Below are 14,695 nucleotides of genomic sequence, written 5' to 3'. Positions count from 1 at the left end.
ATAGTAAGTTAGGAATTTAATGAAAACATATTTATTTACTTTTGTTTCAACATTGGATATTTTGTGTTTGTGGTGGATTCAATCGAATATTGAGAAAATAATTTATGTAAAAATGTTTTACTTTACATTTTTTTTGTTTGACGCTTTTTTTTACAGTTTTATGTTTACCTTAAAATTACAAAGAAATATCTTAAAGTCTTATAATAGTAATACACTTTTATATTACGAGTTACATATTTAATTACAGATAATACTTTTTATTTTATGTACATCTGCATGTATTTTCTGAAAGTGCAAAAATACTGTAAATATTATATAGTAAATTTACTGTAAAAAAAAATGAAATAATCGTTATTTGTTGTTATTGTCAAAATACTTAAAATAATGTTTTGGGTTGTTAATTTATAGTTAATATCTGTCATTTTACAGGATTTTGCAAGTTATTTAAAAAAACATGATAATTACTATAAAAATTTACAGTTATTTCCTGTAAAATTACGATCTTTTTTTACAGTGTAGGCGTTGTGCACACGGGAACGTTTGCGTTTATGCACAGTATGCATTTTCAAAAAAGTCTTCCGTTCACATGCATTCGTTTCATTTAACGTGTCTGTTCAAACGAGACCGCTGGAAACGCTGGACACGCTGTAGTACATATGCCGGGACTGTAAGTGGCGCTGTAACTTCCGCCACAAAATACATCAAAAGCAGCGAAGAAGACCCTGGAGCAATGTTGCCATGGCTACCCTTCTGTTTATGCCCCGCGGTGGATTTAGCAACATGTAGTTCATGTAATTCTCCATGTCCACTTGTTGCTGATGGTTGTGGTAGAGGAGCTGTAGATTTTGCACTAACATCTGTAGCATGGTCAGTAGCAGTAGCACTAGCAGTAGCTACTGACAGGAGGAAGTGTGTGTGGCGATTGCTGGTATTCAGCGGGATATATTAATTTCCTCAGCATGTAAATATATGGATAAATGCAACGGGGAAGTTAACTGAAAGAAACCGAATCTGTGGATATTGCATCGACCGACCAAGAAGCACGTCTCCGTGGAGAGGACGCGCTCAGAAAGAGAGATATTCTCTACAAACACCGGGTGAGATCGCTCCTCTGGGACACGCCGGTCCTCGTGTTTCCTTTTTTTGTGTGGATTATAGCCTGAATAGGCCTACAAACATTTCTCTTTTTGCCGCCGACGGGTGCAGGAGCAATGAACAATAATGGCCTGGATTAGGCAGTAAAGACAATTTTGGTGTATCGCAGAGCGGACTGTTTAATTTTGTTTGTGTTGTTTGGCTGGAAAATTGTCAATATAATGGATCAATGCATGAAATCTGACTCTGTTTATTTTGTTAAAGGAGTATATTGGGCGTTAACAATTCTGGTTTGCCTTTTATAATATTATTTCATTCAAGAACCCCTTGTGCGTTTAATTAACACAGCTATTTTTGATAGTTGATCGTTACAGATGGCTACTGGCCATGCTACAGCAGTGAGCAGGAGAGGTGGGGAGAGGTGGGGCTATCGTTATTTTTTCAGGAAATATTCGTATAGAGGCGATTACACGGACTCGTTTGACCCCCAGAGAGTTTCGTTTGCAAATCTATCCACCTTGGGACCCGTTATCGTTTGTGGGGTCCGTTTCTATCGGCCTCATGTAAATAATAGGGCTATACGCAAGAGAAACTATGCAGATACAAGCCGTTTTGTCCTCGTGTAAACGGCACCTTAGTACAGATCGCGTTCACACCGGAATACGTTTCCTGAGGGAAGATTACGCAAATGAGCCGCTGACGTCACTTCGTCTTCTTCTGCTTTGGGTTTACTGGCAGGCCGCAAACAACTTCACGGCGTATACTGCCACCCGAAGTCCCCGGCCGGAAGTCCCCGGAGTTGGGGACTGGCTTCAGTAGAAGCTGCTGGGACTCCCAGCAGCTTCTACTGAAGCCTTCCGAGTAAATCGCCAGAACGCCGACACCTCCTCATCTCCACCGCTCCCATGTTTTATTTTGTGTTGTCATAAGTTAGTCTCTCTGCGTTTGTGTGCTGGGCGAATGCTAATGCTAATAATGCTAATGCGAGGATAATAAAATGGCGGCTCTACAAAACATTTCAGAGTTGTACGGGGCGTGGTTTGCAATTCGCCCAGCCAATCAGAACTGGGACACTTTTTTCCCCCAGGAAAGTACCATCTCTCAGCAGGCACTAAAAATGGGGGTAAAAGTTCCCGGCACTCAGTACTCTTTTTGGTGTGAATGCGACATAAGGGGTACTAACGGAACTAAACGCGAAAAGTACGGGGAAAAGTACTCTGGTGTGAACGCGGCTAATGTCTTCAAAGCTACAGTAGAACTGAATCAGATTGTTTGCAAGGCGTCGGTCGTTCATAGAGAGTGAGGCACTGCGCATGAGTGAGTGGCAATAACTCTCCTTACCAGCAGGCGGCGGTAGTGTGTATTCGTCATTCAAAAGAGGCAACCGGAAGACAGACTGCGTGATATATACAAACAACAATTAGCGTGTGCGTTCCATTTTCACTCTCGTCCATCACAGACTGTTTCACAGACTGTTTCACATAGCGACTTATAATCGTATAATTCTTGCGTCCAGGTGAGATGAAAATGAAAAATAATATCCGTCTGTGTGTGCCTAATCGTTTGTTTGCTGTGTGATTTCTTTTGGCGACAGCCTCCGCTGCGGATTCAACACGGTGAATCCGTAGCGGAGGGTGTCGGCACGGCCGAAAAGACACGACGGTGCGGGACACACCAATCTGAGTTGGGCGACAGGACGCTCATCGACGGCCAGACATCTATCGACGGCCAAAATCAGCTTGGTGTGTCAGGGCCTTTAGTCCACGCCAGACAGAAGCAGAATCGTTTGCTGAGAACTGGTGTTGGAGTTTCTCAGAGTATTGTCGTTAAGCATCTCTCACCGCCTTGCTAAAGACATACTTTGACTCTCTAAAACGTGCCTTATCGCCACTCCTAAACGCCTCCTCCTTTTGCAATCTAAGCTGTTTCAGTTTAGCTGTGAACCAGGGCTTGTTGTTGTTGAAACTCACCCTGGTGCGTGTTGGTACACAGCTGTCCTCACAGAAGCTGATGTATGACGTCACAGCCTCTGTATATTCATCCAGACTTTGAGTAGCAGTCCTAAACATGTCCCAGTCAGTACAGTCCAAACACGCCTGAAGTTCCTCCATAGCTTTACTGCTCCACTGCCTGAATGTCCTCACTACAGGCTTACACAGCTTGAGTTTCTGCCTGTATGCAGGAATCAGGTGAACCATGGTGTGGTCAGAGTAGCCCAGTGCAGCGCGGGGGACGGCGTGATAGGCTCCCTTGATGGTTGTGTAACAGTGATCCAAAATATTCCCCTCTCTGGTGGGGCATTTAATAAACTGTTTGTATTTTGGGAGTTTATGGCTGAGGTTGCCTTTGTTAAAGTCACCAAGAACAATAACTATGCAGTCCGGATAGGTCCTCTCCACACATAGTATCTGGTCGGCGTGTGTGTGCTGCGCCTCCTGCACGTTCGCATGCGGTGGGATGTAGACACCAACCAGAATGAATGAAGAAAACTCGCGGGGGGAATAGAAGGGTTTGCAGTTGATGATAAAGGTTTCCAGAGTGGGAGAACAGTGCTGCAGAATCACTGTTACAACCTATACAACCTATAGAAATGCAAAAAGGCGTCAGTTTATACATAACTCTGTCCTTCTGCTTACCGCATCATTTATGAGAATACATGTCATAACATTAAGACAACATATTCGAGGTGGTTTTCAATAACATATCCGTATATATTTATTTCTCCAAGTTACATTTTTGTGTGCACTGAGGAGTCTCAAACAGGCATTTGTTTAATCATTTAAAGATTGGCTGTAATCAATTTTTGCAAATTAATTCTTCATAATATGATACATGAGGTAACATTTTATTTATGGTATTATTTTCACATATTTCTCTCCATTCTTCCTTCTGCCAACGGTGTTGCAGTTTCTCATCTCTCCCGTTTTGGTGCGTACGCATGGGTCAGAGTGTCCGTGGAGGAACGCACATTTTCCCGTCAAGTTTGTCTTTTATAAATCGCAAAGATTGCTTAGAAATTGGCGTACGCCATATTTTGAGCGTACGCCACCTTTATAAATGAGGCCCCTGAACCCAGAGCCCTTTATTGAGAGTTGCGTCATCTCTGTTCACTCCGATGGACCATTTTTTTTACAGCAATGGTGGATCGTGGAGCCTCTCAATAGTTCCCGGAAGTTAGCGGCAAAGACTAGCAGCGCAGTAGAGTTGCAGCAGAATAGACCGTTTGTGATGGACTTTTAAAGGTAAGACGGCGGGCGTAAACACAACAATATTGCACGAAACTGTGTCTCAGGGCTTCTTAACATTTAACAACCTATTAATGTGTCATACCCACTTAACGGGAAGAAACTCAGCTATCAGACAATATTAACCATTTTTAGCTAAACAAAACACAAGGGTAACACCAAGCCTCTGAATTAGCACTAAGCGAAAAATCATATGAAAGCTGAGAGTCCACAGATTCCATTGGTATAAGTATCATCACTGTGCGACCAAAACTCACGGCAGCGAAAGCCAGCAGAGGCAACACACACTTCACTTTACGTAGCCAAAACAGAAAATACATCTTACCTTTGCTGTTTTCTGATCAAAAGTTGTGTTCAAGGGCATTAAAACGCATATAAACGCTGCTGAAGGTTAATCCAATGCAGTGGTGTAGTCTACTTTTTTGTAGTGGGTATACTGTAATAATTGTACTCATCCATCCTAGAGCGACGCATCGCGGAGCGACACCTGTCTCGAAGCAACACCTCATGAACACCATCACACTCACTAATGCATAGACTAGTCTTGAGACTGGTTATGTGTTATCAACATGTCAATGTATTATAAGCATTTTTATGTGACTTTTAACTGCCAGTGACATTAACAATACAAAAATACAAAAATAAAAGAATGAACAATGATGGAAAAAGCTCACTTATCTTCTAGGGTTGAACAATTAATCGACATTTTTATCAAAATCTCAATATGGCCTACTGCAATTTTCAAGTAATATACAATAAATATGGTCATGCTACAGATGTCCTGACCCACACATCATATTCTACACTTAAAAAAACATCTTTGTTTCGCATAGATCTGCACAAATATCACACAATAATCATTTTAAACATTTTTCAATGCATTAGATATTTATTCAAACTTGTTCAGCCCTATTATCTTCCATAAATCATTGTCAAACTATGTACTGTATCAGCTTAAATGAACAAGCAAACATCCTTGAAGTGCTACAAGACAAATTAGCTTCAAACAAGAAACAAATGAACAAATAAGCTTCACCTCAATAAATGAGGGTTGAAAAAGCACTCAACATGTCCATACTGGGTTCACTGTGTTAGTCCACAAGCCCTGAAAAAAGGATGGAACACTTCTAGACATAGTCTGGTCGTCTACAGAGCTTTCCAGATATGTTTGTACTCAGGCATCTGAGGTGTGCATTGCCTCCTTGCTTGCGTGGCAGAGCGATGGCTTCTCAGCCATGTTGTGACATACTTCCTTGGCTCAAAATGTGTTACAGGGGGCCCATTGATGCTGATCATCATCAAACTACTTACATTTGACAACAACAGTGTCGATCTCTTGTCTGTGCATATATTGTTCATGAGACTGAAGCCCCTTTCACACTCAGCAGTGCTGCAAGGGAAGGTCTTCATGCATTGTATGAGTGGCTTTAAGCTTTCAGGCTCACTGTCTGGGTGCTCAAGGAAATCTCTCATACCATTAACTGCTTGCTCTTCACCAAGATTGAACCGCCTGCAGAGTCGTTTCACTTGTGCCTCACCATGCCGTATGCCAGGGGTTGATGGCCAGTTGCCTGTATCCAGAACACTGAGATCATGAAGCATTTCACCATCAAATGAGAGGCGCTTCTCCAAGTTGTTGATCAGACTTTGTAGGAATTGTTTTGCATTGATTGGTGTGAGCTTTGCATTTGACTCCAAGGGAACAGATCCTAAATGTCCCAAAGCTTGTGCAGTCAGTGCCTCCTCTAATTTATCTCCTTGGGTATCTATGAATGATGCCAGCACTCTGATGGTGCGCTTTAGAAGATGGTCTGCTCTCAAGAGTGTGACAGAATGGGCCTGGAGTTGCTGAGACAGGTTTGCAAGTTCAGACAGTGCATCAAACATGAGTCCGAGGTCACACAGGAATTCCTTGCTTTGCATTCGACGTGCCAGGCCTCTATAAGTTTGTCTCTCTTTGCTGCTTCTTGTTTGGTCGCCTGCAGCATTTTCAAAGTGTCTATTGAGTGCTTCATATGATGTCCACACAGCCTTTACAGAACGGAAACTGCTGGCCACCCATCGCGTACTTAAAACTCTGCCAATTTTCAGGACTTGCGAGCCCACTTCTTGTGCTGCTTCCAGAAGCTCTCGTGAATTTTTATTGGACTGACTGTAGAGATTGTGGATCTTCTCTAGGAACACTTAGAAGTGGTTGACTGCCTGAACCTCATCCACAGCCAGTTCCAAATGGTGGTTCATGCAGTGCCATGTGAAGAGGGTAGGGTACCTTGCTGTCAGCCTGGTTGCCACACCAGAGTTCTTGCCTAACATGACACTGGCTCCATCAGAAACAAATGAGACCCAGTTCTTTTGAAGCCACTCTTCAGTGGAGCCTGCAGTGTACAAAAGGTTCAGCAGAGCTTCTTCTACTGTATATCCTTTGCCCTTTGGCTCTCCAGCTCAACCAGCTCCAGGAACAAAAATTCAGGAGTAGCTCCATCCACTGAGGCTTTCAAGTTGACAATCATTGCAGATTTGTGGCTGATAGATGTAGCCTCGTCAATGAGAACAGACAACTTGCTTGAAGACGTCACAATACTGTGAACTATTTTTTTCTGCATCTCTTTTGCTATGTGTTCTACAATTGTTGTGGAACTGTACCTTGAGTGCAGACTAGTGCCCATGTTGGCATTGAAGCTCAATGAGACTATCATGGTCAGTAAAAGGTTGGTTCATCTTCGCAAGATAGTATGCTGTTCTGAATACAGAATCTGTCTCTGCAAACACAGTCTCTGACACAGCTCTCACCAAATTTCCAACTAAATCCTGTCCACCCTTCTCCGTGAGCTCCTGGGCTATTTTGTGTGCTCTGGACGTCTCATGTCGTCTGATCTTGTTTCTCAAAGAGGCCAGAGATGTTGATCTGCTTGAATCTGAGGACTGGATCTTAAAGTGCACCCACTCCTCAGACATAGACACTCGTTGTTCTGTGAGGACACCGGTTGATTTTGTAGCGCTGCAAAGAGCACAACCTGGAAATAAACAAAACCATGACTAATTAGCATAATACAAGTTTTTACCAATAACATCTGCAGAAAAGAGCCAAGATTTACTCAAGAGTATTTAATAAACTGCTTACAATATTTACATCATGGCTAACAAATGCATGAAAAGCAGATAAAAGGAGAAAAATGTTCCACTTTTTCAATAGCTAATTATTTGACAACTACTGATAAGTAACATATAGTAATTTAATGGTGCAAATGTTTTAAATGCACTTTTAACATGACCATGAATTAACTCTCATTTGCATAGTCATTGACTTTATGAATTTCTGTTGTTTAGATCAGCTTTCCTTTGCATGTGTGCTGACATTTACCTAACTTTCTGTCCCTCCACTCTAACCAAGGATGCCTGTTCTTAAATTCCCTCGCCTGACTTTCAGTCCACAAGGCTGGCCAGGAGCTCTCATCTGTGTCCGAAACAAGGAGATAATATAAACATTGTGTTCTGTTTATGACTGCACATACACACATACACACACACACACACAAAGCTACACACACAAAGCTACACACATATACACACACACACACACACATCACACACACACGCAGTATCTCGCTCCCTTTCTCTTCCATTGATCCACCACACTAACGTTGATCAAGTTAGCTAGTTCTAACCAACTATCCCCTGCTACAGTTACGTAAATGATAACCATGCTAATTTCACTTACCGGGTAACTTTGCGGTAGCGCCGGGCTCGTTCTCTGTCACCTTTAGGACAGCCGCCTGACCTGGCTCTTCTTCTGTAGTGGTAGTAGGGGAAAACTTCGGAAAACATTGAAATATTGTCGTCTGTTTTCGTTTCAGGTTTGCTTCCTGTTTAGCGCTCCGCGAACTTGAATGGTGGACGGATCAAATTCTGATAACGTTAGAGAAACGTGGGGTTTGTCAGAGCCGAACAAAGTGTGTTGCTGTTGCTTAGCAACAGGCCACAGGCGACGGAAGCCCCAGACGTCCAAAAGTATTAACACAGAAGGGGCGAAAGCGTGAAAGCGCAGTCACAAAATGATGTTGTTACGTATCATCGCTCATTTTTAAGAGGGTATACGGAAATCACTGGCATTTTCTAGTGGGTATACGGCGTATACCAGCATATCACGTAGACAACACCACTGATCCAATGTCTCCGTGTCACTTTGAAAGGATTAGGCTACTGATAATCCATAATAACATTTATGTCAATAAACGTAGTTTTCATATAGAGTGTAACGGAGCTTTCGGTTTGGGCAAACTGCGTGCGCATCACTCTCATTCACCAATGGTAACGTGTAGGTGGATTTAGGAACTCCCCCTCGATTCTATTGGCTCTAACGGTTATAAAGTGGTGTCAATCCCCAAAATCGACCAATGGGTTCCAGAGATACGGCAAATACACCCAAATGTACCCAGAGGTGGGTTTCTTTTTCTAAACCTCTCTAAAAAGGTCAAATGTCACTTGTTTTGCATCAATCTTGATACAGGGTACTTATTATATGTTATAGTTTGGATTCCTAAAGCTTTTAGTCTACTATCCCATCATTCAAGGGTGGTTTTCACTATAAGTAATGTTTTTTATTTGGACGGACACTATAATTTACATTTTTTTACTATGTTCAATCTGAATTTACTTTTTTTTAAAACATCTATATTGATTCTGACACTTCTACATCCAACTCACAGGTGTATCATTGCTTTGAGAAAAAAGATTATTAATGTACCCCCTTTAGAAGTGAAGATATAGTCATTTGTTCTGGGAATGTCATTTTCGAGCCTGAGGCCTGAAAAACAGGCTCAGGGCTTAACAGGTTAAAGACTTATATTGCGGATATTATCAGCACATCTGAATCAAATTAACATGTGAATTAAAGTATGTTAGTGGATTATCCCGCTCTAAATTAGTAGATTTAGGGAACGAAAACAGATTAGGCTAGGATACCGGATAAAGTTAGCAACACACGTTAACCATGATCAGCCTTTTAATTGTAAATTCCGTTCTCTTAATGTCATTTCGTCCAACAATGTGGAATTAGAGAAAAGTGCTTCTTAACGTGCTTTTATGCGCGGTGGAGGGAGTTAAATATTGGTTAAATATAACATTGGGGCGTGTGATTGTAGTGGGTGGAGGTGGTGAAATGAGGATATCCATTTTGGAGTTCAAGCTAGTATAATATAGTTAACATTACACAATAATAAGGAAGAGAGCTATTTTTGTGGTACATCGCTATTGATATGGATTTAGAGTGCATATTTGAGACTTCCAAACAGTAAACAAAAACGTAACTTCTGGGTGAGTGTTTTTAGCAGAGCCATATTATGTCCTTGTGATTCTGTTGATTATTACCTGTCTGTATTGTGTTGCAGCTCAGCTGATTTTGGATTGATGGCAAAGGGAGAGGGACCTAAGTGAGAGTGAAAACACAAGGTAAGTTTAAAATAGGTCAGTAATTTCCCATCCTATAGGTTACTAGATGTATCTAACCCTTTCTCCTGTCTTTGTCTCCCTCTTTCAGCACAAGAACCCCAGGGGGATTCAATGGAGCCTGAAGACCTGCAATGAGACCCTCACCCTGAGTCTCAACTCCCAGAGTTTTGCAAGCCTCTCCCTGTTCCTTATTTTTATTAAACAGACATTAAGCTTCCCAATGGTGTGGTCTTCGTCTTTCTGTTGCTGTTGTTGTCTTTTGTGATAGTTAAATTGCTCCTGCTGACTTGAGCCAGCCATTCTTTCCTCCTCTCTGTGTCAGTGGGGAAACTGTACATTCATACTCCTTTCTCTGAGCGCTTGGAGCATCCCCAGGCAGCACAGCAAACCATGGGGGAGACTATATGCCAGGACAACACAGAGGAAAAGGCACAGACAAACTGCATGACATGCTATTCGATGTTTATTGAATTCCATTTATTTACAATGGATGTTCCTAAAACAACACATTTCACATCATCATCATGCTGCTGCCGCTAGTCCTTTGATAGTCACCTGTTGGTCTCCTGTCCTTTCTGAAAGTCATAAAGATTACATGAGTCATTTAGATTACTTATGTCCTCAATTACCATGGGATTACTGAAACCACCATGAATGAAAGAAATGGTAGAAATTAATCTAATCTGAATTTTGAAACATTCCTTGCCATCCCCTCCCTCTAAATATATCAATACACATTAGGATGTGAGGCTCCTGACTACCATACAAGTTTAAGAAGATAATATTTGTTTTAAAGAATTCAAAGCAATAAACAACAGCAACAGGCTCTTTAACCAAGGCAATCTGCCCATCTCCGCTGCTACTGCACTGAAACTGTACTTTGAACACTTTAAATATATTATTGACATTTTAAACTGTATACCCCGGTTATCTAGGCTCTTTGTTTTGTTTAAATGTATACCACGTTTATCTAGGCCCTTTTTGTTTTGTTTTATGTATACATGTCACACTGTGGGACTGCGGGAAACGATATTTCGATATTTCTGGATGTATAACACATGTAGAATTTTTGACAATAAAGCTGACTTTGACTTTGACTTTTGAACGTTAGCCTAACATGTATATGTTAACAGGTAAAATAGCTGTTCACACTATCTATGTATATTTTCTACTTTTTTTAATGCTATTTTATTTCTATTTGGGATGTTTACATTTTGGATTGTTCATTTCTAGTCTTTTAACTTCTCTAATGTACAATGCCTTGTCTTTTGCTGCTGCAACGCAAACATTTCCCAAGTTGGTATCAATAAAGTACTTCTTATCTTATCTTAATCCTCAAATATTATCGAATTTTACTTTAAAAAAAACAAAAAACATATTGATGTAACTCAGTGGTTCTCAAACTTTTTCTGTCAGGCCCCCCCTTTGGAGAAAAAAAAAAGTCGGGCCCCCCCAACACAAATAGTCACGTAATGGGCCAAGTTAACATTTATTGAAATACATCAATATGAACGTGAGCATTCCTTTCCAAAAAATCACTTTGCTAGAACAGTGATAATAAAACAATGCTCCATAAGTCTGTGTGCTCAAACCAATAAATACACAATACAATTGTGCAATCCCTTTGCTAGAACAATAAGTTATAATACTTTGCCACATGAAAAAAAAATGAAAAGAAAGAAAATGCTGATATTTGCTGTCTTATCACAGCATTAGTGACTGCAATGAGCCTGTTTTGCACTGCACATTTCTTCAAAACGGGGTTGCAGGCTCAGTGGCGGCACCAGAGATTTCTTTTGGAGGTGCTGTGGGGTAGCTTGATTTACTTTTTCTTTATGGATATTTTACAAATCCCCCTTTTAAACTTTATTCTTTTTTTTACTGTCATATAGTATTTCAAACCTGTTTTTCATTTATTCTCTTATTTTTTTATAACTATAATAATAATAATAATAATAATAAATGGAATTTATAAAGCGCCTCTCCACCTTGTTGTTGAAAAAGCTCCTTATATCAGTTAGCGTAGCTCACTAGCACGAGAAGCTAACAACGATCTCCGGTACCGGTGCACTCTCTCTCTCTCTCCCGCTCGCGCACGCACTGTATCATATTATTTTCGAATCAATAATTATTGCCCCCCACTTTGACAAACACTGATGTAACTCCATACACATATCGATATATTATATAAATATTGCAAATCAAAACCTTTATTGACTACTAATTACCAAAAATCACAGTTATATCTCCTGTTATTAACGCATTCAAATGCCCCGCAACGAACTTCCGGGAACTATCTGAGTCTCCATGAACCACGTGACTTGGACTTGTCGCAACTCTCATAAACGGCTCTGCCTGAACCGTAGTGTGAACTTCCCCCTTCCACGACGAAGTACGTCATCTGCTCACAAAGGCATGGGTGGCTGGCGACGTCACACGTAACATTCATGTATCATCGGAATATATAGCAGGACAAGGTTTGTTCTCTAAGCAAGTTATGAGCAGTGTTGAAAACAACTACTTTTAAAGAGATACAATTAAATATGTAAACACTAAGCAGTATTTTATAAATGCCAAAGGGTTGCTCTCTGGAGCAAAAAGCATAATTATCATAATTGTTCAAATTCAAAATTGCATTCCACCTGAATAGGAGTTTCAGGACACTAGTGAAGTTTAAACATGCCTTCCGAAGCACAAACAAAATCCAGCAGAGTAAAAATTAATCATGAAAACACTCTGCTGATGAACCACAGGAACAGTGATGGGAGTTAAAATGGCATGATGACTGTCTCTGAATGGAACATCAATGTGTGTTCCTCCTCCCCTTCCACAGCCAGCGCCTGTTCCCCATCAAGTTATAAGATAACTAGTTGACCGTCCTGGCTGGATGACGTTTCCTGAAGCAGGATTGGGCAACACCTTTCTACACCCACTAAACATATGTTTAGGTGCGCTCAAGATTGGGTTGATATAATATTTCCAACTGCACCTGAATGCAGCGGGAGACAGGAGGTGGAGAGAGTCTGAGCAGCAGTGGGAGAGAGAGAGAGAGAGAGAGAGAGAGAGAGAGAGAGAGAGAGAGAGAGAGAGAGAGAGAGAGAAGAGAGAGAGAGAGAGAGAGAGAGAGAGAGAGAGAGAGAGAGAGAGAGAGAGAGAGAGAGAGAGAGATACAGGAGCGTGTTTACCAGAAACCAGCCGCTATTCTGCGATACTGGCGCAATAGATAAGAGCACATCTAAGCGTGTGCTTTAGCGAAGATGTGACCCCGCCAGCCCTTCGTCGACTGTGTCACAAACGGCAGAGATGTGCCCCGGTAGATAGCTCGGATACTGCGAGGACAAACTGCTGTAAGACTGAGGCTGTGACTGCAGTCTTCAATGACAGTGTCTGTGTTACCGTCGGTGAACCAGCTCTACTAAACCTCCCGCTGCTAACTCACTCAACGGTCCTGGTTACTATACAAGCAGAGGAGAGTTACCGAGCAAACTGTGAACATGAAGTTCACGGAGCATCTCTCGGCTCACATCACCCCGGAGTGGAGGAAGCAGTACATCCAGTATGAGGTGAGAACCTGCTCTGCAGCCAACTGCTAGCTCACAGGCTAACTGGCTGTCTCATGTCTGTCCGTTTATACCTGTATTTTCTTTTGACAACTATGTGAGTACAATTGGAGATATCTAGATTTTCTACCATACTCCTGTCTTTATAAACAGGAAGGGATGAACTGCTTAGATGGTAACAACCGCAAACCAACAGCAGCCAGCTAGTGTTAGCTAACGTTAGCTAGCAGACAGGCAAGAGGCTCTGTTGTTGCTCCGCAGGCTGCTCACATCCAGCCGATACGACCCCGGCCTGCAGAGTGTGTCTGTCCTCTACCGATAAGCTGCTTGGAATGTGTTTTGGAGACAAAAGCCATTCGGCTGACTCATCATTATTGAGCTAACGTTAGTTATGTATTTGAGCCTGTTAACCACCCTTTCTGTTTCCTAAACTGCTGAGCCAGCTCACAAGTCTGCTGGTGTTCTGTCATAAGCTGCCAGGATGCTGATAGCTCAATCTACAACCTCTGACCCACTAAAGACATTCACTTCTTTATGTTGCCTTAATTCCTATACAGGGCTTCAGGTAAACACATTCTTAATAGTTTTACATTTGTGCCACTATATTTGAACTTCTTATTCTAAGATCCAAATAAGCTTGTTTATTTGGATCGCAGTATTTTTATACAGCAGGAACTTAGTGCTGATCCTAAGAGAATGCCAGTTAATATATAGTCTTAATTGAGCTATATCTAGCCATAAATGCAATTCAAAGCTGTTACCCAGTTGTTCTGTGTGCTGGACACATTTCATTACCAGTGATACATTTGTAACCCAGTGAAAGTTACACACAGTAGGAAGCGCTTTCACACCAAGCACTTTGCCGTACTTAGTTCCCAGTACTTAGTTCATCGGAACTCTTTAGTTCCCGGAACTAAAGAGCAGATCGCACCGGAATACGTTCCTGAGGGAGGATTAGGCAAATGAGCCGCTGACGTGACTTCTTCTTCTTCTGCTTTGGGTTTACTGGCAGGCCGCAAACCACTTCACGGCGTATACTGCCACCCGAAGTCCCCGGAGTTGGGGACTGGCTTCAGTAGAAGCTGCTGGGACTCCCAGCAGCTGTCACAAACTCCATCCATTTTGAAGAACAGGTGTTAATTGTACATGTATATATATATATATATGTCTTGTTTATAGTGTAATTACATTTGGTGCCAGCATAATGTCTGCCATTTGTACTGACAACCTGAAATTGAGAGGATCGAGACTGCTGCACAGACCGTACTCTGACCATGCAAACATGTGCATACATCCGTGCTGACGATGTAGGGGTGTGTCCGATTTGTCTCGGAGTAGGACTAGTTT

At 41.7% G+C, this 14,695-nt stretch overlaps 1 protein-coding gene across 1 annotated transcript in view; it reads left to right on the top strand.

Annotated features, from left to right (window-relative positions):
• The first annotated feature begins 12,942 nt into the window (after positions 1-12,942).
• Positions 12,943-14,695, top strand: part of LOC117473763 (xenotropic and polytropic retrovirus receptor 1 homolog) — a 39,598-nt gene continuing 37,845 nt past the window's right edge. The window contains exon 1 of the mRNA XM_034119577.1: positions 12,943-13,351. Coding sequence (XP_033975468.1) covers positions 13,283-13,351 — 69 coding nt within the window. The 5' untranslated portion in view covers positions 12,943-13,282. The remainder of the gene's footprint in view (positions 13,352-14,695) is intronic.

The sequence above is a fragment of the Trematomus bernacchii genome, unplaced genomic scaffold (genome assembly GCF_902827165.1).
Source record: "Trematomus bernacchii unplaced genomic scaffold, fTreBer1.1, whole genome shotgun sequence".
Classification (NCBI taxonomy): Eukaryota; Metazoa; Chordata; class Actinopteri; order Perciformes; family Nototheniidae; genus Trematomus; species Trematomus bernacchii.
This window is presented reverse-complemented; position numbering and strand designations above follow the sequence as displayed.